The 22,085-nt window shown below is 36.1% G+C and overlaps 1 protein-coding gene across 1 annotated transcript in view; it reads left to right on the top strand.

Annotated features, from left to right (window-relative positions):
* Nucleotides 1-22,085, top strand: part of ADGRA3 (adhesion G protein-coupled receptor A3) — a 54,505-nt gene that overhangs the window by 13,796 nt on the left and 18,624 nt on the right. The window contains exons 3-9 of the mRNA XM_071556702.1: nt 5,490-5,561; nt 6,849-6,920; nt 7,804-7,875; nt 9,439-9,599; nt 10,385-10,598; nt 11,456-11,620; nt 19,228-19,429. Coding sequence (XP_071412803.1) covers nt 5,490-5,561; nt 6,849-6,920; nt 7,804-7,875; nt 9,439-9,599; nt 10,385-10,598; nt 11,456-11,620; nt 19,228-19,429 — 958 coding nt within the window. The remainder of the gene's footprint in view (nt 1-5,489; nt 5,562-6,848; nt 6,921-7,803; nt 7,876-9,438; nt 9,600-10,384; nt 10,599-11,455; nt 11,621-19,227; nt 19,430-22,085) is intronic.

Consider the following 22,085-nt stretch of genomic DNA (forward strand, 5'->3'; position numbering starts at 1 on the left):
AGCTGGTATAGCAGTATTTTAGAAGGTATGGTGGTCTCATCTGAATAACACTTTTTATGGTCTCATCTGAATAACACTGTTGTAGGATTTAGTTATTCAACAAAGAATTAATAATGGCCAGGTATCTTCATCCTAAATGGAGGGATAACTAGTGTGGTACACAGGTTGTTAATGATTTTTTTTGTACGTGTAGGCCTTATTTAAAAGCAATAGATATTTAACTATAGTAAAAGTAAACTTTTCTGCTTTAAATGCTCTTGTGATCTTGGACAGAAACGACTATCTAAAATAATTTTTCAAACTTAAATGGATAATTAAGAGTAAAAGAAAAGAGTTGAAAGCCACAGTAACTATTTTAAACATTCACATGATGTTCAGCAGTTTTCCTTATTGTTCATTGTGATAACTCACATGCTTTGAAAATTGCACTTTTCTGACAGTTTCTTGCTTATTTTTATTTTTTCTTCTTGTACTTCCCCTTGTTTCCTTATGAATGTTTTCTTTCTTTGTAGATAAGTTCTTTTCCCCACATTTAAATTATGAGATGAAACAGAGATAACAAAGTCAGTTAATAAATAGTGATATTCAGTTAATAAATAGTTAATTGAGACATTCAAAAATGCCATTTCTCCATAGTAGTTTTCAGGTAGCATTTAGAGGTATTGATATATTTACCTGAAGCCTTTAAAAAAACTAAATCAGATTAATATGCCAGGAACATGCGTCTGCATAATAATTGTTTGATTGAGTTTTAATCAATAATCACAACTTCATAACTCATCTGTTAACATATTAAACTTGTTTTCTACTGTTTAATTATTGGACATTTGAATGAAAATGTGCATATTTTTAAATGGTTTCTGTTACTTTATCAATTTTTCAGGTAAATTTGGATATATGGTATCTGCAGCTGGCAATTTATTGCACTTAGGTTATCATTTTACTCAAACATGTAATCTCTTGACTTTATCCACATCTGGCAGTTCTTCACTGTTACTATTGAAAGGGAGAGATTCCCTTTTTATTGTAGTTTGCATGTGCCAAAACTATGAGGTAGTACATTAAAAATGATGGCCCCAAGTAGCAATCTCAAATCTATTTATTCATAAAGTTAATTTATGAAATTGTGAATTTGTTAATGCATTATTTTAGAAAGAAGGTGATAAGTTTACCAAAAGAATAGTTTTACTTTACTGAGGGTGAAATGTTTGTTAATTGTAGTAGGAAATGACTATGCTATGTCTACATGTACTTTACAGGTAAAAAACCATGCAAATAACAACGTCAGGTCAAAGACTTTGTCTGAAATGGTAATAAAAGTCTATGTACAAAAAGGTGCTGAATATTTTAATCTCCTCTGACACTGTTATGCTATGTTTTGGTATTAATTCAAAATTCAACAACAAAGACAAATGCAGGTCCTGCACCTGGGAAAGAATAACCCCATTCACCAGTACAGGTTGAGGGGCTGACCTGCTGGAAAGCAGCTCTGCAGAGAAGGACCTGGGAATCCTGGTGGATAACACGCAGTCCACGAGCAGCCAACAGGGTGTCCTTGTGGCCAAGAGGAGGGCAGTGATATCCTGGGGTGCGTTAGGAAGAGCATTGCCAGCAGATTAGGGGAGGTGATCCTGCCCCTCTGCTCAGCCCTGGTGAGGTGTATCTGGAGTGCTGTGTCCAGTTCTGGGCTCCTCAGGATAAGAGAGACATGGAGATCTTGGAGTGGGTCTGTTGGAGGGCAACAAAGATGACTGAGGGATTACAACATCTCTCTTACAAGAAAAGGCTGAGAGAGCTGGACCTGTTCAGTTTAATGGAGTGATGCCTGAGAGGGGAACTCATGAATGCCTTTAAGTGTCAGAAGGGAGGGTGTCAGGAGGATGGAGCCAGGCTCTTCTCGGTGGTGCCAGGCAATAGGACAAGAGGACAAGAGGCAAAGGGCACAAACTGATGCACAGGAAGTTCCACCTGAACATGAGGAAGAACTTCTTTGCTGTGCAGGGGACTGTACATGGAATAAATTGTGCAGAGAGATTGTGAAGTCTCCCTCACTGGAGATATTCAGGTACCCTCGGGATGCAATCCTGTGCAATGTGCTCTAGGGTGACCCTCCATGAACAGAGAGGTTAGACCAGATGATCCATTGTGATCCCTTCCAACCTGACCCATTCTGTGATTCTGTGAAACTTAAAATTTGAGTCTTGAACATTTGTGGGATTTGCATGCAAAAAGTCTACACCCTTAGAGCTGTGGGAAGGATTGGCTGACTTTATATAATGTGTAACCTATTTCTGTAATTACTTAATTTTTCCTCTTCCTTCATTTCTCTTTTGAAAAGGCACTTCATATAGGAGGAGTCCATGGTAGCTCATATGTTTCCTGTCTGACATTCATTTTCAAGTTGAGTTAAGGAAGAAAAGATAATATATCCAGTGGTAGTTCAGAAAGCTAAATAATGTATACATGTCAGTATATGTATATATGCATAGTTTGTTTTTTGCCTGCAGGATGCTTTATTAATAATTAAGACAGTCTTCATTGTGCTGAGGTAGAAAGCAGTAAATTTTTTAGTGTGTATATGTGCACTCAGAGCATGGTACTAGTAACGCCAGGCTTGTGGGTTTGATCCCCATATGGGCCATTCACTTAAAAGCTGGTCTTGATTAAAGATCCTCGTGTGTCCCTTCTGACTCAGAATTCTGAGTTTGTCATGCTAACTTTTAAATCATAGACAACTGGCTACTGAAACATCATTATAAAGTCTAATGAAATTAGAGGATGTTTTCTTTTTTACATGGCAAACCACAGTTAAATTTAAGTTATCTTCGTTAAGGTGTTTTTCACATCTTAACAAGAACATTAAGTGTGGTGTTCCAGCCTTAAAAATATTATTGCTTGTTGTTAAGTTGCTGTTTGCCCACTTAATCATGGTTTTGGTTAAAGCCTGTTCCAACTGGACACAGCAATATCTCTTAGAATGAGAATGGTCAGAGAGTTGTGTGATGTGAAATCTGTGTCTTCGAGGTTTTCCGGACTTTACTGGATGTTACAGTGGAGCAGCTGATCTGATTTAGTTGTACTTTGAGCCAGAATTTGGACTACATGACTGACCTCAATACATTCTTAAACCCCAAGTTTTTCTACTGTTATAACATCAGTTAGTCGCCTTCACTGATAAATATGGGGCATCCTTATTTACTTAAATTTAGGGAGAAATTAAGAATCTTTTAATAGGTTATCAGTGTCAGATTGCTTTACTGCCTTTTTTTTAAGCAGTGTTTTTAATTGCTTGGTGAAAAATATAGTTACTATAAGATAAAAGATGTTACCCTAACTGAAATATTCTTCTTTTGGATTTATATTGGACAGATTTTCTTCTATTTGGATAAATAATTATCTATAACTATATCTTGGTTGAGCTTTGCCAAAAGAAATTAAAATCAATGTCTGAGATTATTAACTTCCTGTTGCTAAAACTATTTATAAGTATTTATGCGTGTTAAAAACAATGAAAACTTGAAAACCAAACACAGCTTTCTAATGAGATTGTTTGCCCCACCTCCCTTCTATGTGAGAATTATATCAGTGTGTTCGTTTAACCATTACTGTAATTTCTTCATGTCAAAACTGTCCTAGATGCTGGAGTTCTGGCAGTTGTACCAGCCTGTGTATGAACATCTTCTACTGGCAGCTGAAGAGCTGCCAGCCATGTTAGTTAGCTCTGTTAATTGTGACACCTCTAGGTATCTCTTATTTCACAGTTTCCCTCTTCTAATACTTCTTGGTAGATGGATACATAGCTATTGCCTATTAAGGAGTGCCACTGGGAGGAGTAAAAAAAAAAACCCAGCCTGAGACTCCACAACTGCTGTAGTTGCAGGTTGAGAAAATTCTAACACTTTTGACATTCATTTATATGAATCCATTGCAAAGGATTTAAGAAAGAGCTGTATCAGGGAGCAATCTTTGCATTTCCAGAGTGAAATTAAAGATCACTGATAGCCTGGACTAGTGGATTTCCAAGCCATGATGTGAAGGTTTTTCTCCTTTGGTGTTTTCAACAGTGAAATTTTAAGTGGGAGTTATATGATTTTAAGCCAAAATTTAAGATATGAACAGTAAGTATAATTTTTCTTCCCTGCTGCCCGAAAGACTGATGGTAAATAAGCTATGAGTAACATTTAATATTGTCAGATTTGTCGTGGTCTGGTACGGTGTTTATAAGCCTGCTCAAAGAGCCAGTTCTTCAGGCTCCTGATACTGCCACTATAGAGGGCAAGGAAATAAAGTTGGAATAAGTGTATATATGAAAATTATTTACTGTATTGCAAGGTAAATTCAAAGTATTTCAAGTATTTAAAATGTTTATTTACAGCATTCAAGTGTGATCTACATGCCATGACACTGGTGTATTATGATTTGTTAATCTGTCTGAAGGAAATGCTATTGTGAAATCTTGGGATGAGTTGAATTTTCAGTCATGCATATCTGTGTGATGGTAGATATAATCCTCTTGTGCAGTTCTCTTTCAGGCAGAATTCTTAATGTTGTGGTAGATTTAGGAGATTTTTTTTCTAGTCTTGCATATTAAAACACTGCTTTTAAATGAAGTTACTAATTTTCTTTTCAAATGAAGAATGTTCAGGTGTTACCGAGGAGTGAGAAATTTTACTTGTATTAATGAGTGTCTGTGAAGTTTCGGATAGTAGTGCAATAAAAATCTTGGGTGAATAAGGAGGTAAAAATAATTTTAGTCTTCATGCACTGATCACGTTTGTTCAAAACCCTATAGATGCTGTCAGCTGCTTTCTGTGACCTTTCAAATTCAGCTGTATCTGCAGAATATTTCAAGTTAGGACTTAAAACTCCTATATCACTTGTACAATTAGTAAAGCAGTTTAATGTCATGGTTACTTTACAGTTCTCCTTACAATCATTGGAAACAATATTTAAAAATCTGCTCTGAAGTTTTTTCCACACACTTTATTTGGGATTTTCAGCTAGGGCTTTGCTTTTTTGCCAGGAATGTGGGTGGAAATTTTCAGTGTTGTGTCTTTGGTGTATTTTTAGGATCATGTTTTGCTTCTTTTGGTAGGCTGGGCACTACTGAGGTATTGAAAATTGGATAGGCTAAAGAAGACAACCTTGTGCTAAACAGTATCGTACTGTGTAATAAGCAAATATCTCACCTTGCATAACTGTAATCTGTTCAGACACTGTGGCAAAGTATCGTTGACTCTATGCTCTTTCATGTGATATGAACTGATAGAATATTTAAGGGAATACACATGTTGTTTCTATTCCCCCTTATAGTTAAAATACAGATTTTGAAAGATTCTGTTAGAGTTAGTAAAAATGTGATGTTAGTTTTGCGTGGTTTTTTTGGAAGTTGTCAAACAAGCTAGGGAAGTTTGGTGTATCTTCATGCATGTATATCAGTTTTAAAGTGTAATTTATGGTAACTGTAATGTCTTAATTTTTCCCCATAGGGATCTTAAGAACAATCTCATTAGTACTGTAGATCCAGGAGCTTTTCTGGGGCTTTCATCTCTGAAAAGGCTGTAAGTAATATATCTAACCAGTCAGTTTAAACAACACATACAAAAAAACCCTCAGAGTCTTAGGTGTTGGAAATTTAGACAGCAAAGCTATTATATATTAAAAGTTGAATATATATTTATATGCTGTCTAAATTTATACACACAGATACACACATGTATAAAAGAAAACCTGCTTTCAGTCTTATGACTGAAGAACATCCACTGCTTGTGGCCTGGCAGTCTCACTTGTTCTTACTGGCAGTCGTTTGTATTATTCCGTTCTTCTTGTATTTCAGTGGCTTGAAACATCACTGAGTGAATGTTTATCCAGAGCTTTGATGCCATCAAGTCGTGTTTTGTTAAATGTTAAACACCTTCTGATTATTGTTTTCCATAGATCATAGTGGAACATAGAGTGCCTTGCTATTAATATGCTGAAGTTACTGCACTGTTAATGCTGTTTCATTGCAACTTGTGCCAACATTCCTATTAACACATTTTTGGGGGATTTATGCCTTGGCTGTAAAAGTTCTGTACCAGATGAAACTAGAAAAACAAGATGTCAGCATGATGATTTTCTTTTTTTTTTTAACAGTCCAGTTTTTTGGAATATCTGTGACAATATTAAGTCTTAGTGATTTTGCCACTACCTCCCTCCCACCCTGTCTTTCCTTCTTAATTTTTTTATAGTATATGTGTTCATTTGTCACTGGTCAGCTGATCTGGCTTACTTAAAAGGAAAGTATGTAGGTAATAGCACTTTTGAAAACCTTAAAAGTAAAATTGAAGGACCAGTTCTGGTTTGTTACTACTTGCAAGCTTAATTTTTATTCCTTTAAGAATTTTTGACAATTTGATTTAAGACCTAGTGAAAAATATATAGCATTTAAATATTTATCCAAGTATAAATACAAGTGGACTTATTCATGTATAATACATGCCTTGGGATAGGTCTCTGACACATTAAAAATTAAATGACGTGTCACATACAATAAATATGCTGCATCAATATGAAAATTTATGTGGTAGGGATGTAAGCCCATCCTATTCTAATATGGAATTTGCTAATGAGGCTCTTTGAACTGTGTATGGGCAAACTGTAGTTACTTAAGAGGTTCATTAAAGAGTCTGTATTCATGTATATATACCCATACAATAGTACCTTGTGTGTTTTGCTGAAAAAGACCAAATACATATGTGGTGCAATCTGTTACTCATAAATGCGAGTTCAAATGCTTCTGTTAGCAGACTGTATCTAATTTGAAAATAAACCAGTGTATTCTAATTTTTCCTTTTTCCTATTTATAGAGACTTAACTAATAACAGAATAGGCTGCCTGAATGCAGATATATTTAGAGGACTTGTAAACCTTATTAGATTGTAAGTATAATTTGTTTTATATAAATACAATTACATTTTAGATTTATGTAAGTTAACATTCTTTGGTTTAAGGGTAGCAGTTTAAGTGTGCACTTAGAAGACAGGCAGCTTTTTCACTCAGCAGCAAGCTGAAAGAGCAGTGGGGCCAACCCAAACCCCATACCATTTGGTGCTCTGGTGGCCCAGGCAATCATTTTCCAGTTTGTTGGAAGGTATAGCAAGAGAGAGGGCAGTAACTAGCAAACTGTTCAAAATATTTTCCTTTGAAAAATATTTCAGGGTTATAGAATCTTTTAGTGTCCATGCCTCCTAAAGTGGCATCAGTGTGGGTATGTTTAGTTGGATTTCTCATGTGTTTTGTAGTTGTCCATTTGCTTTTAAGTGAATAACATGTATGATTATGGAATGTTTCCTTGCCCTGGTTGTTGGCTCCTTACACAAAGTGCTTATCACTATTATATATAGGAAGTGATATGTATAATATTTTTTAAAAAGTATTCTGATGGATCAAACATGCTTCTTACAGCGTGTTAATAGGAACACATCTGTTCACTGTGAATAGAGTTTTTAAGCTTCTTGAAAGCTTTGCTCAGCATGTGCTTATTATTGCTTTAATTAAAAATAAAGTATTTGCATTCACATTTTTTTTCACAATCTTAAAATTCTTCACCTACACCAGAAGTATTGGGGAATAGTTTATTTTGGTATTTTTGCTAGGCTATTGATACCTGATTATTATTCTTAGACTTGTGAACTATGACAGAGTGTCATAATAGTATCTTGTAGTTTTAAAAAACAGTGTTACCTTGAAGGGGGTTTTTTTATGTTTCACATGTCAGTTGTTTGAGCCTAAGATTCAAATAATGATACTTATATTTCTCAGGAATCTTTCTGGAAATCTATTTTCTACAGTTACACAGGGAACATTTGATCATCTTGGTTCACTGAAGTCTCTGTAAGTACATACCGCATGTAATCTTTATTTGCATGTTCCCGTGTGTTCATAACAGAAAAACATACTATGTATGCTTGCCTATACTACAGCTTTGTATTTGTACTTTTAATCCTCCTAACAGTGTTTTTTATCCCCTGAATAAGGACAGGCAAGTACATGTATGTACAGATATTTAGATGTTTATACAACCCCTTTAAAAAGCTGCACACTATCTATTACATAGTTCTGAAAGAACAGAGCTCTGCTGGCATCTGGGCTTCCAGAAGTTTTATTCTGTATGTTACATTTATTTATGGTAAATAGATAGCATTTCATACCTCTATAACAAAGGGAACAGGTACTTTTAAAGGAAGATCATAGTCTTCGAAGGCATTACAGTTTTGTTACATGTAACAATGGTTACATCTCAATCTCATGTTATTTTGCACTCTCTTAGTATCACGAGTTGTAATCTTTTGTATGGAAGAAAGTAAATGACAAAAAATCAGTGCTCATTATTAGCTTGCATTTCTCCTGGTAGTCATGACAACTGGCTCACTGTACTGGGACTTTCTCAAAAGCTTTGATTTCTGGCTTTGACACTGGGTTAATTTCTTGTTTATAAAAGCAAATGTTTCTTTCCTTTATCGAGCTTCTTTTAATTGCTCATAAGTTGTTATTGCTCATGTTGTAATTGTGTGTGTAAAGGCCACTGTCCAAGAAACCACAGATCTGACAGGAGAACCTGAATATAACCGTTGCCATTAAAAATGTGTGTACCTGGAGGAATTCCTGTGAACAAACACCAAGTGGAGTTTCACAGGAATGTTGATTTAGTGTTTGAAGTGTTCTGCCTGTGATGTTGTGTTATCCTCTAGACATTTGCAAAATAAAAGTTTTCACTAGGTGTAACAAACAGTGTAGACGTAGCCATATGTTTTGGTATATTTTTAACTGTTTCTAAACAGATAAATTATTAATTCCCAAACAGACAAAATTAGTTAACGTTAATCTCTTTTAATTTAGCGGATTCAACAGACATCTATGGGGGGGACAGGTATATTTTTTTTAGTAGAAAGTACTAAATTATACAGAGAAGAGCTTATGAATCAATTAAGAGCCTTATGATTTTCATAAAGCAGGCTAAAATTGTGTGACTAGTGGTTCTGGAAAATGAAATGGGTGAGAAGCTATTTTTATATTTCTGTTGATTTTATTGTTTAAGCATTTGATTTTTAAAGTTAAGCAGTGAAGTGTGTTCTTAAGTTATGATGGTGCATATGCTTGAACCCCCTGCATGAAGGAAATTACTAGAAGTTTTTTCATGTGCTGGTATTAGACATTCCTCATTTATGAAGAGAATTCCTCTTCTCAGGGAGTATGTCCTTCTGCTCTCAGCCCACAACCTGCAGAGGATTAGAGTATGTTCCAGTGGGCAGAGGCAGGGAACTCAGCTGTATCCTGGAGTATGCTGCTTCTCTGTGTGCCTGTGACAACGAGAGGCATCACGCAGCTATTAATGTCAAGTTTTCAGACCTTGACATTTTGCTGTTCGTCACTGTGAATACCTATTTTTTATTGCAGAGAATTTCAAACTGATTATCTTCTTTGTGATTGCAACATACTGTGGATGCATCAGTGGTTAAAAGAAAGAAATATAACTGTACGTGAGACTAAGTGTGCCTATCCCAAGTCACTTCAGTCACAGATGGTGACCGGTGTTAAGCAGGAGCTTCTGACCTGTGGTAAGCACTCCCAACGACTGATACATGTTTTCTAAAGCATTCCATGTTCTGTTAATATTAATGAACAAACTTTTTCTGCTTTGCTTTATATCTCTAAAGTTCAGCACTTGAACGACCGTGGTAATAGTGACTCCTTTTCAAAGGCCGAAATTAGGTTGTCATTCAGTGTTGCTTGCTTTTGGAAATAAGTAAATTGATGATTGTGGATGTTAATCTGTAGAAACAAAGGATGAGTAGCATTCTCTAAACTCCTTTTTTCTGCTACTCTATATTTAGATGTATGAATTATTCTAACCCCAAAATTCTGAAGTTAAAAAGATCTTAATTTTATGAGTTACTTTCCTACACACTGATTCCTTTCTTGAGTAGACTTCTTGTGATGAAACCATGACCAGTTTACTTAATTTCCTTTTTGTATTACAATTATTCCATCTGTAAAAATAAAAAAAAATATTTGTTTCTGTGGTTTTTAAGTCTTAGTAGTGAGAAACTGTGAAGAAATAAAATGCATAAATATATTTTTCCTTCCAATTTGGTTTTTTCATTCTTTTGGATGTGGGCTACCAAAAAACTTTTGAAATATATTAAATGAGTACACATTTAAAAAAAGAATATGATAATTTGTATTTTTCAATACTTGATGCATTAAATGTTTATATAAATCTTGCAGGATGTAACTTACAAGGAGATTATATCAATAATTGATACTCACTGTTTTCTCTTTTGAAAATGATGTCTATATCAGATTCTTACTATTAATTGTGGTTTTATTTCTTGAATTCTAGAACCACCACTTGAACTACCATCTTTCTATATGACTCCATCTCATCGTCAGGTTGTGTTTGAAGGAGACAGTCTGCCCTTCCAGTGTATGGCTTCGTATATTGATCAAGACATGAAAGTCTTGTGGTATCAGGATGGGAAGATAGTGGAAACTGATGAGTCCCAGGGTATTTTTGTTGAAAAAAAGATGATTCATAATTGCTCACTGATTGCAAGGTGAATCCATAGTGACAAAATGTATTTCCTACTCCTTATTTTCTGCTCTGATTTAGTGACTGTTTCCATAAGCAGTAAAGTCCACTCGTATTCTCACCGAGTGAACATGTGTAGACAGAACCATCACAAGCAGGGAAGGAGGTCTGTAACTTGACATATCTGCTGCTTACTTTAAAGTTTAAGGAAGGAGGTCTAGAGATTTGATCAGTCAAACGTATGTGTGTGAAATAGGATTAGCTAGAGCAGGTTGCCCAGAACTGTTTGCACTAGGGTTTTAATTTTCTTCAAGTTTTACCCAGTGCAGTTCATGTAAAGTATGTTTGTGGTAGGGTACATTTGTTCTCTTAGAATTATAAATGATGAAAATGTTGAAAACAAGGGATTTAACTAAACTACTTTTGGATTCTTTACTCTTGACTTATTCAGCATCTACAGAGTGGTTATATATCCTGTAGTTATAATATGGAATTCGTTCTTCAGTCTTTATAACAAATCATGCATTTAGGAATTTGTTTTAGTTTGGCCTTTGTGGAAAAACTAAAAGTTTTGTGTTGAAGACCATTGATAACACTTAAGGAATTTGGACTTCTCATCTCTTCTTTCTGCAGTCAAGAGACTTTTTCCCATGACTGTGCTTTTACTTCCCTTTCTTGGCAATATTGAGAGGTTGAAGAATAGTAAATAATTCTCTATTAGAGTACCTTGAGTTGTAGATAACTCTGATTTTGTAAGATCACTCATGATTGCATGTAATTTGTTGTTTCTTCATTGTATTTCTGTACTTCATCTTTTGGTAAAGCTTATATAAATTTCATTGCAAGACTGTTGGGTTTTATTTGTTTATTTTATCTTCCCAGTGCATTGACAATCTCAAACATTCAGGCTGGTTCCACAGGAAACTGGGGTTGCCACATACAAACCAGACGTGGGAATAACACACGGACAGTAGACATTGTGGTATTAGAAAGTTCTGCACAGTATTGCCCTCCAGAGAGGGTTGTGAACAATAAAGGGGATTTCAGGTTAGTAACCTTGGGGTTTTTTAAAGAGGAAAATTCATTTAATTTTGGTTTTAACTAAGATTTTATGCTTTCAAAGAACCTATGTGGATATTAGCTTGTAAATGGTGTGTAGTAAGTTTTTAACTGTTCCAGATTATGTATTAACAGCAGTGCATGAAGCTATACCATGAAATAAACCTTCAGCCTGTTAACAGATCCTTGAAAGAAACTGAAATTAAGCTATGACATTTGAAAAATCATTTGAATTATTGGAATAGAATTAAAATTCTTTAGATTACCTGTAATTTAGAGTTGGACCATGTACTGACAGTGTGATTTCTACCAGCTTATCATTCTCTGTTTAAAATCCTTCTGCTCACATACAATAGAATCACTGTGAGTAATATACTATGTAGTTCGAGGGTTTCTATCACTATATTAGAGTAAGTAATGTGAATAGTACTGCTTCCTTTTAATGATTGTTGGCACTGTAGTGATAGCTCTGATACTCCACTGTATTGGCTGTTGCAGAGTATTTTATCTTTTGTTCTTATCTTTTCACCTGTTTTCCCTTTTCTGATCTTTCTGCTGCTGGTCACTCTAACAACACGTTACTCCTGGAGGTGCCAGCTCTAACAGATAGCTTCTGTATAGATTCTCTATATGTAAGGTAATTCCCTTTATAACTACTCTGTGTTGTACCTCCCTGCAGTAGCTCCTACTGAGAACTAATGTATGTAGTAGCATTGTGTTCACTGCGGTGCATAGGGTTTCTTAATGTTGTAAAAACCGCTTTTATCCGCTCATTTCACTTTTCTTATGCTGCTTGGCTGCATTGATCTTCTGCTTGGTCTTTTGTTGACACAAAATTTTCTTCCTTTCCCTGTGTACTTTAGAGTTGTTTGAAGTCATTTTCTATAGTTAATTTAAGACCATAGATCTTTTATATTAAGGAACGAAAAGTAAGTTAAATCATGTTATTGGGACATAATTTTGAAGGTAGAGACAAGACAAGCTTTGAAGTGCAATAGGTTTTATCCAGTTGTAGCAAAAATTTAGGTAAAGTCCTGGCTGATAGTGTTAGTTCCAAGTTCATCTTCTTTATATTCATTAGTTGGACAGTTTGAGAAGAAAGCAATACGAGCAACTATTAGTAAAGAAAGTTGTGTCAAGATCACTTGCTGCACAAGTGCAATTTGGAACTACTGAAGAACTTCACTTTCACATTTTAGGGAATTATTTATGTAAGAAACTTTGTGCATATCTTTTTGCACTATGGTGGTTTTAACTGCAGGGATAAGCATTACATTAGAAAATGCGAACTTGCTGCTTAAGATAAAAGGCAAAGAAAGTCAAACAGATGCATGCTGTATTCATCAAAGAACACATCTATTTAAATCACTTATGCATTTTTTATGATCCAAGTGTGAATTGTTCTTCTTTGATTTGCCATTAGAGGTGAAAACAGATGGTAAAGGCTTATTTCAAAGTGTTTTCCATTAAATTAACCTGTGCTGTTCAGTGACTTTTCAGTGTAATAGGATTTACTCCCTCTGGAATTCAGTAGAAAGAAATAAGATTTCAGGAAATGTTCAGCTTATCAAAAAGTTCATGATACCAGGGTTTACTATAACAGACTTCCACTCATAGTTTAGGTAGAGTAATAATAAAGAGTAATTTTTCACCTTTGAGAGCATATGGAAATAATGCTTTGACTAGTGAGAAAATGGTTCTGAGCAGATGGTTGTAAATGATCCTAGGTGAATTTGATTTTATAGTTTTTGAGTTGAAACTGGTTAGTCATTGTAACTTGGAAGGTGTTTCAAAACTGGCATCTAGATTTTTTTTTTCCCGCGTCCCTGCAGAGATGGGGAAACTGAGATAGCGGAAGACGATGCTTGTCTTCAGTGTCTTTGGCTTAGTAATAGTTTAGCATAGTTTATAAAGATTAGGCAAAAACTTCGTCATGGAATCTGTTTTCTTTAAATTAAATATTCTTCTAAGTCTTACTCAGGTAATATCCATGAATATGGAACCAATCAATTGAATGTACAGTTTGCATGTTAAAACACTTCTGCTTCAGTAAGTCCTTTAACTGTTTTGTTTAATGTAATTTTATGCTGGTAGTTGATAGAATTGTTTCTTAAATATAAGAATTGTCTTTTTGAAAGCTGTTATTCACTGGATATAATATATTTTAAACTTGTAATTATCATGTTGAATTTAGAGAATTAGATGTAATAAGAAAAAAATACAGGGCTATCTGTGAGCTAATTAAATTATGATATAAAAGCTCATTGTAAAAAAGTTATTGTTCATTTAAACAAATGAATGTTTTCAAAACAGAATTAATACATATGAAGGAAAGGATTCTTTTATAATTTCACTGTCTGGGTTTTTTTTTCCCCGAAATGAAATTACAGTACTTAAAAGTAAATGAACCATTTTTTCCCCCCACAGCTGTCTACTCTCATGTATATGTGATAAATTTTGAGCATCTAATTATAGAGTAATTAAATAAGTGTTAATACAGTCCCAATTTGCACTTCTGCTAGCAGTTAAATAAACTGTGAAAGATATTCAAGCTTAGACTCACAAGAAATTAAGAATACAGACTTACATGACCTTTGTTTGGATGGTGAGAATTTCATGCCATTAAGCACCTTCTGAGCCCTGCTGTAGGGATGTCCTCTCCAGCTTCATCGACAAGGGAGAATGCCTTCTCAGGTCATCTCATACAGGTACTGGGAGGAAAACAGGTCATGACTGAGAATGGTGCAGCTTAATATTCGTTTAGGAAAAATGGGGAGTAAGGGAAATGTAGTTAAAGCTGGAATCGGTTTCTCTATCTCCTTCACCACTGGATTGCAAACAAACTCGTACCCGTACAAGTGGTATTGTGAATGGAGAGAAGACAAGGGAATACTGTTCCTCAAAAGCATTTCTCTTCGGGACATTGTGCATTTGTATTGTTTTTGTGTGTGTGAGATTGTAGCAGAAAGCTGTGAGTTTTAAATTGCCCACCTTCTATGTCTGGTTTAGTAGAAAGCTTTCTAAGTCATTATACAAGTAATACACTGGTTTCAACAGTAAAATGTGTCTGTAGATATCTAAATTCTAGTGGGGTTCTGCAGGACTCCATCTTAGGCCCTGTGCTCGTCAACATCTTACTTAAAAGTAACTAGTACATAGGACTGGAAGGCATACTAAGCAAGTTTGCAGATGACACAAAACTGGGAGAAGCTGTTGACTCCCTCAAAGGCAGAGAGGCCCTACAGAGAGACTCAACAAATTACAGGACTGGGCAATCACCAACCACAGGAAGTTCAACAAGAGAAAGTGCCAGAATTTGCCCCTGGGATGGGGCAACCTCAGATGTATGTACAGACTGGGGAATGAGATGCTGGAAAGCAGTGCTGTGGAAAGGGAGACCTCAGGGTTTTGGTCAATGGCAAGCTGAATATGAGTCAGCAGTGCCCTGGTAGCCAGGAGGGCCAACCGTGTGCTGGGGGGGCATCAGGCACAGCATCACCAGGCTGTTGAGGGAGGGGATTGTCCCACTCTGCTCTGCACTGGGGTGGCCTCACCTGGAATATCGTGTGCAGTTTGGGCACCACAATGTAAGAAAGATATTAAGCCATTAGAGAGTGTCCAAAGGAGGGCAATGCAGATGGTGAAGGGCCTTGTGGGGAAGCCGCATGAGGAGCGGCTGAGGGCACTTGGTCTGTTCAGCCTGGAGAAGAGGAGACTGAGAGGAGACCTCTCTGCAGTTACAACTTCCTTGTGAGAGGAAGAGGAGGGGCAGACACTGATCTCTTCTCTGTGGTGACCAGTGACAGGACCCGAGGAAATGTCAGGGGAGGTTTAGGTTGGATATTAAAAGCCAGAGGGTGGCTGGACACTGGAAGAGGCTCCCCAGGGAAGCAGTCACAGCACCAAGCTTGACAGAGTTGAAGAAGCATTTAGATGATATTCTTGTTCCCATGGTGTGACTCTTGGGGATAGTACTGTGCAGAGTGAAGAGTTGGACTCAGTGATCCTTGTGGATCCCTTCCACCTTGGCATATTCTGTGATTCTGTGAAATGTGTTCTAAAGGTAGCACAGACTATAAGACTGCCTAGCATTACTTGTATTCTTTTGAGAAGGTTATGGCAAAAGATGATAAAGTGCTGTGTAGGAATGCAAAATAAACTCCACAGGAATAAAAGGACAGTAACAAAAGAGAAAGAGAGGGGTAATAAAAATAGGCAAAGTGGAGATATGAAGAGAGAGAAAAGGCAAATAATCTTGTAATAATCTTTGCAGTAGTGTTAAACACTGAAACTCACATTTTTCTGTGTGATGGCTACAGAAGTTCCAGAAGATACATACAGCTTAGAAATCATGCTTGTTTAAAGACATTGTATTTAAAGCTCTCCTGAAAAACTTGTTTTTCATTTGAGTCCTAGTCTGAGAAACCAAGGAGAAAGTGTTCTTTTTCTAATTCTGTACCACTAGATCTGAATAGTGAGAAAAGGAGCAGCATGTGCCATTTTTCAGTAAAAATATTCATCTTGGATGTTGTGTCGTGCAACATCTCAGGACCACAGCATTTAAATTATCCTAAGGTCATGTGACACTCAGTCTGTAAGGCGATACATTCAGTCAAAACTGAGCCAACCACACTTTTAACTGAAAATGCTTTGGAAAAATACAACTTCTGGAAAATTGTCTGTAAGGACAGAGACAAATACCCGTTTCAAAGTGGCATCTTTGATGTGGAAAATTAATTAAAAAATTTCAGCATTGATAAATGGTTTTGGAAATTATGTTTTGGCACTCCAGTGGCAATATTTGTGGAAACCTGACTCTGCATTCTGGAAGTGAAGGTTTGGGTGTATTATGCAAGGTATTTGTGGGGCTGCATGTCTTCTAACAGCTGTGCCAGCTGATTTTATTACTTGTCCTCATCTGCCTGTGTTCTTTTTGGCTTCGTTCATTGAAGGCTTATTATGGAAACGTAAAAATTGGGAACATAGAAGTATTTTATCTTTGTACTTGTTTTTCCAGCCTGTGTTGAATCAGAATTTACTTCAATTTGTTCCTACTGAAATTTCAGAGATAAGTTTACATGTGTAGTGTCCCCCTATGCCTCTCATTCTCCCTCCCTCCCCAGCAGATCTGTAACTTGTTCTCTCCATGATCAGAGTTGGCCAGACACAATCCAATGTGATGTTTTCACTAGCTTGCTAGCTTGCATGTAAATGTTGCACTGAAGTTACTACTGGGATTGTGACACAAGCTGTTAGTTTTTCGAAGGAAGATTTTTGTCCTTTCTGCTACATTTTCTTCCTTATTGGAGAAAAGATTGTAAAAATCTTCTGTTCCCATTGCAGAATCCGTACCTGTTTTTTTAAATTAATTTGCATTCTCTGAAATAGCTCTGTATAATTCCAGACATTTAAAATCTGTGCTTATTAGCCTTAAATTTTTTTCTTTTAACCACCTCCATTGCCATGAAATCTGGTGTAAGTTTTCCTTTCTGGTAATGTATGATGGTGACACTTTTGTTAATTACTTGAAGTGGTTCCTGAGACTGAATTTAAGTGAATGCTTATTTGCTAGGCTGGATGAAGCTTTGCTACAATACCCAGATAATCTTCTGTCTCTTTCAGTGTTCAAATACTGTGGTGATGGTCACAGTAACAAGTCTCTGTGTCGTAACAAAATTATATCACTACAATATAGAGAAGTTGCCTGTAATGCCAAAGCTGTTATAAAAGGCACTTAAAATTAAGTCCCTGTTTTCTAGTTTAGTTTGTTTTCTTTATCGTCTAGTCTTTTGCATTAAATTTCTTACTGACTTTGAATTCTTTTGTAGTTGTTGCCATGACCTGTGCAATATAGGGATGCCACCAGCAACTGTCTTTTTGATGCTTGTTGCCCAAAACTAAGTAATGGTCAAAATGGCCTGAAATAAGAGTCAGTCTTCCATTACTGAACATACCTGTTGGAACTGATGAAGAATAAGTAGGAATTTGAGATAGAGAAGACTTCCAGTATACCTCAAAAGGTTTATCTCTGCTATTATTTAACACAATTGAGAAGTGTAACCTTTTGCCGTGGTCCATCCCTGGATGTAGCTCTCTGAGGAAGAACTGTGATAAATCTTAGCATCTTCAGTAAGAGTAGTTACTTAACTGATGAATAAGGAAGAAAAATGGTGCTGACTTGTTCAGTTTGTCTGTTTTGGCAATATTACTTAAATTTGTAGTTTCCTGGAAACGGAACATCCTTCAAGGTGTTTACTTCATACTCCTGCAAACATAGAATTCTTTATTTTTGTCAAAGATAGATATGTTCTGAGCATTTCTTAATTAGTATGATAACAGTAAATAAATGGCCATTTCCAAAAAATCCAGCCCAGATAAAAAAGGAAACTTTGAATCACAGTGTAATCCACCAGAATTTTTTGTTTGACCAGTTCAGTTTTTGGATGCAACTGCTTTGTGCAAGGCCTTTTGAAATGCTGAAAACTGAGAAAATGTATATTAGCTCTTAAGGCTGTTCAAGGAGCTTGACTGTACTTATGGTACAGAAAACCTGGGATGAGCAAATGAAGCTCAGTTGCTCTCAGTTTTAGTTAAATGTTTTATGTTGGGTTGTTGAATTTGAGATATGTAGCATTCTAAAATTTAGGTATGTGTCCTTTTTACTTTTGAAACTTAAGAAATTTAAGTGTTAGTGTTCTGAATGATAAAATACTCCTTATGCATATGCCCCAGAAGTGGGGCATTCTTTTCCCCTGTCTTTCTCTCTTCTCAGCATTGCAGCTTAATTCAGGCATGGTTTCATTCTATTCTTATTTTTCCTTGAGTCAGTTCTGGTCTCATGAATAATCAGTGCATTAAAGCTGTATTGCAATTTAATTTTTGTATTTATTCTTTATTTCTTTTTTATCTGTGTATATGTTTATGCAGATGAAATTCACAGTAAAATTAGAGGAGAAAGTGGAGAGAATGTTAGAGATTTTCTTACGACGTGCTTAGTTTCACATGCCTTCAGTGAAAGGAATTATTTTCTACTTTCTTAACATTATGAGCAATTTGTTTTCCCATTAATTTCTATTTGGTATTTTGTTTGTTTGCAGGATCAGTCAAAATGGTTGTACTACTGCTACTACTATTTCTTAAGTACTACTAAATATCTTCTGCTCATATTTGCAATTTGGCACTGATGTGAATGCAATTGTTTGAAAGTTACATTGATGCATGTCAACAGGACAAGTAGAAAGCTAGTGTTCAGCTTGTTTTTAGATAGTGTTGACAGGGATTTTTTTCATGAAGTAGGCAAGGTTTTTTATTAAAAAATGTAAACTATTTTTAACTATTTTATAAGCATCTTCTCTCCACCTGAAACCTCATGAAAGAATTAAAAAAAACACGCTAGCATTAGAACTCATTGTGTTAATAGACACAAATATGAACAGCTTGAAAATACTGAAGAGGAGCCAAGGTGGCCCTTTAAATAGTTTAGAGATGCTTAATTTTGAGTGTCTCTTTATTTCATGTTGCAGTGCTTAATCCTTTTATTTACTTGTCATGTAAATTTATCTAAATGTGGGATTTTTTTCCTTTTGACTCCCCAGGTGGCCCAGAACATTGGCAGGCATCACAGCATACCTGCTGTGTACACGTTATTCTGCTGGCAGTGGGATATATCCTGGCAGCTCACAAGATGAGAGAAGAGCCTGGCGCAGATGCGACAGGGGAGGGTACTGGGCAGACGAGGACTACTCCAGGTGCCAATATGCAAATGATGTGACTCGAGTTCTTTACATGTTCAATCAGGTAATTTGTGCATTTCCTTAAAATCAAATCATAAAAATCAATTAAGGAAAATAAAACCTCAAAAGACTCTTCATCTTTTTTAACCTGGTAATACTGGTGGTCTAGATGAGCTATGCCTCTGAGTACTATAGTGAAACTTGTAGGTTTAGGTTAAGAGCTTGATTTAGTATCTCTTTTGAATGCCTCCAGATGGAAAGTGCAAGGAAAATTTTATTCTTTGTGTGTAAAACATAAAAAATGGTGGTTGTCATGATTATTTTGGTCGACTGCGTGCTCTGTCTGCCCACATGCTACAGAGAAACAAGGCAGGCTTAAGCTGTAATGGAGAACAGCTCTTTTGATTATATTAATAGAGTGGTTGAACTCTGTTCTGCCTTTGTTGCTGTAAATCTTTAATAGATTTGGTGTGACTAATGAGAGTTAACTAGTGAAAACAGTGAATATTAACTAGGCTTCTTTAATCTGGTAGCACTTACCAGGATATGAGCGTATTCTAGAATTTAAATGAGCTATGAAACAAAATTTTTCAGCTCCAAGCTCCTTTTGAGGCTTATCTAGTTAATGCACACTTTCACAAGTGCTGTTCTGCAGTGATATACCAACCTTGTACATGTAGGTACTGTGTTGTAAATTACTCCATAAAGCTTTGAAGCTCTGGTTTAAGCTTGTTTTCCAGTGTATGCTGTCAGATCAGTGCAACAGGTGAAATTATGAAGATGACATTGTTTTTGCTGTGGCATTTTGGAGTTTGTTTGGTGGTCGATTTTTTTTGTTTTTAATAATACAGCTTGGTCACCTGAGTTGATGATGTTGGTACCACCCATGTTTAACATGGGACCGGTGGTGCTTGTCTGACCCCAGGGCAGGATTTCTGTGCATTGGGTGGGTCTCATGTGTTTCAGTCAGTGACATCACATTCTTTTAGAATAAACTTCACAGTGCCTATCTGAAGCATCACAGCCCCTAACTGAGACAATTGGGATCTAAACTAATATTTTTCCTTTTGGATGTCTTAGATTTATATACATAATGGAGTCTGGATGTCCACTTGCTTGGGCTAAATCCAGTTTGAGGCAAAAGTATTGAACTTCATATTGTGTCGATGTGTTGTTACTGACTTGCTCCCTCTGTGTTCGTTGATTACTAATGCAGACATAGCTTTTTATAGCTCTGGTTCCCTGAGAACCCGTGAGCACTGGTGTTAGAAAGATGGCAAGGGTGGAAGGAAAAGAAAGGGAATGCCTGTTCTGGCCCAAGATAAACTTATCAGTTGACATAATTATTTTTACTGCTTTATATTTCTAGCACTAGAGGTGCATGCTATGGCTTGTCACAAGAAACATGTTTAAGGTCTGAAATGAAGGGTGATGTTTCTCAATGAGTGGTTAGCAGGCGAGAGATGATGTTGGGGATTAGTCCGTCCCTTTTTGGGACACAACTGGCTTGAGTGCTTGCTTTGATGCTACTGGTTTGCTTTTTTCTTACCTGGAAATCCACCTTTTCCTGCAAGACCTGTGACTTCTCCGTGCTGCTCCTGCCTATGGGCTGTAGTCCAACTGCTTTAGAACCTAAATACTTAAGCCTGTTATAAGTGCTTTTGGTTAGCCAACATTTATCATGTTGTGGAAAAATGCTGCCAGCTTTTGTGATAGGAAGTTTAAAATGTGTGGGTTAGACTGGTATCATGCGAAAAGCAGAAGTATAATTTTCATGTGTGAAGTAAATAACTTGTTATTATTTACTTAAAAATGCATGAAAACAGATGCCATGCTGAAATAGAGCTTTCAATTTTTTCTTTTTTTAAAGGGAGAAGTGTCAAGTTTTGTGTTTAGGAGTTGGTTTTTACTCAGTAGAGCTGCGTTTTTATGTGGAGTAGGTCTCGAATGTAATGGTATTATAAGCATCTTTAAAGCCTTTGAACAAAAAGGTAGTTGAGCTGTTTGGAATGTTAGAACTTTACCAAGTATTTTAAATGGAGTAAGGGTCTAAGTTTAAAATGGAATTACACCCTTGTAACATTTGTACAAGAACATGTATATTTCACTGTTCTTGTTCCTGTACTGAACAGCTATAATTTCAGGTGAAAATAAATTCATTATTAAAGAAAAAAGTTCAAAGAAATTATACAGAATATCTGAATTTGAAAGTTGAATTTGTTCTGCATGTGTTATGACTTTGAACTTTATTTGCACTTTAAATGCATGACTTTTAGCATATTGACAAAAAGTTATTTTCCATTAGTTGCATTTAATTCTATGTACAAGTGCTGAGACCAGCAAGGACAAAGACATAGTTGTGCTTATATAGCACATTCCAAATTCAGTAAGGCAGACTAGATATCTGAACACCAAAAACCAGGGAGACAGAGCCTCTCTAGTTTGGATTATCATGGATAAACAGCTTCTGAACAAGAGCTGATAACATTTGCACAGCTTTCCACTGTGCTATGTAAAATTTTCCGTTTTCAGTCCCTGCTAGCTCAGGCATGTTGATGTTGTGTATTATTTAGTGAAGAGTTTTCCAGCATGGAGCTTGTTTCAGGAACCAAGTCATGAGCTTTGTCATAGGAGATCTGTCTTGGGTTTTGTGTGCGTATTCCATTCCAAATGCTTTCTATAATTACAGACTTGAGAGTGAACGCTACAGCAGTGGTGTG

This window comes from Pithys albifrons, chromosome 5 (genome assembly GCF_047495875.1).
Source record: "Pithys albifrons albifrons isolate INPA30051 chromosome 5, PitAlb_v1, whole genome shotgun sequence".
Taxonomy (NCBI): Eukaryota; Metazoa; Chordata; class Aves; order Passeriformes; family Thamnophilidae; genus Pithys; species Pithys albifrons.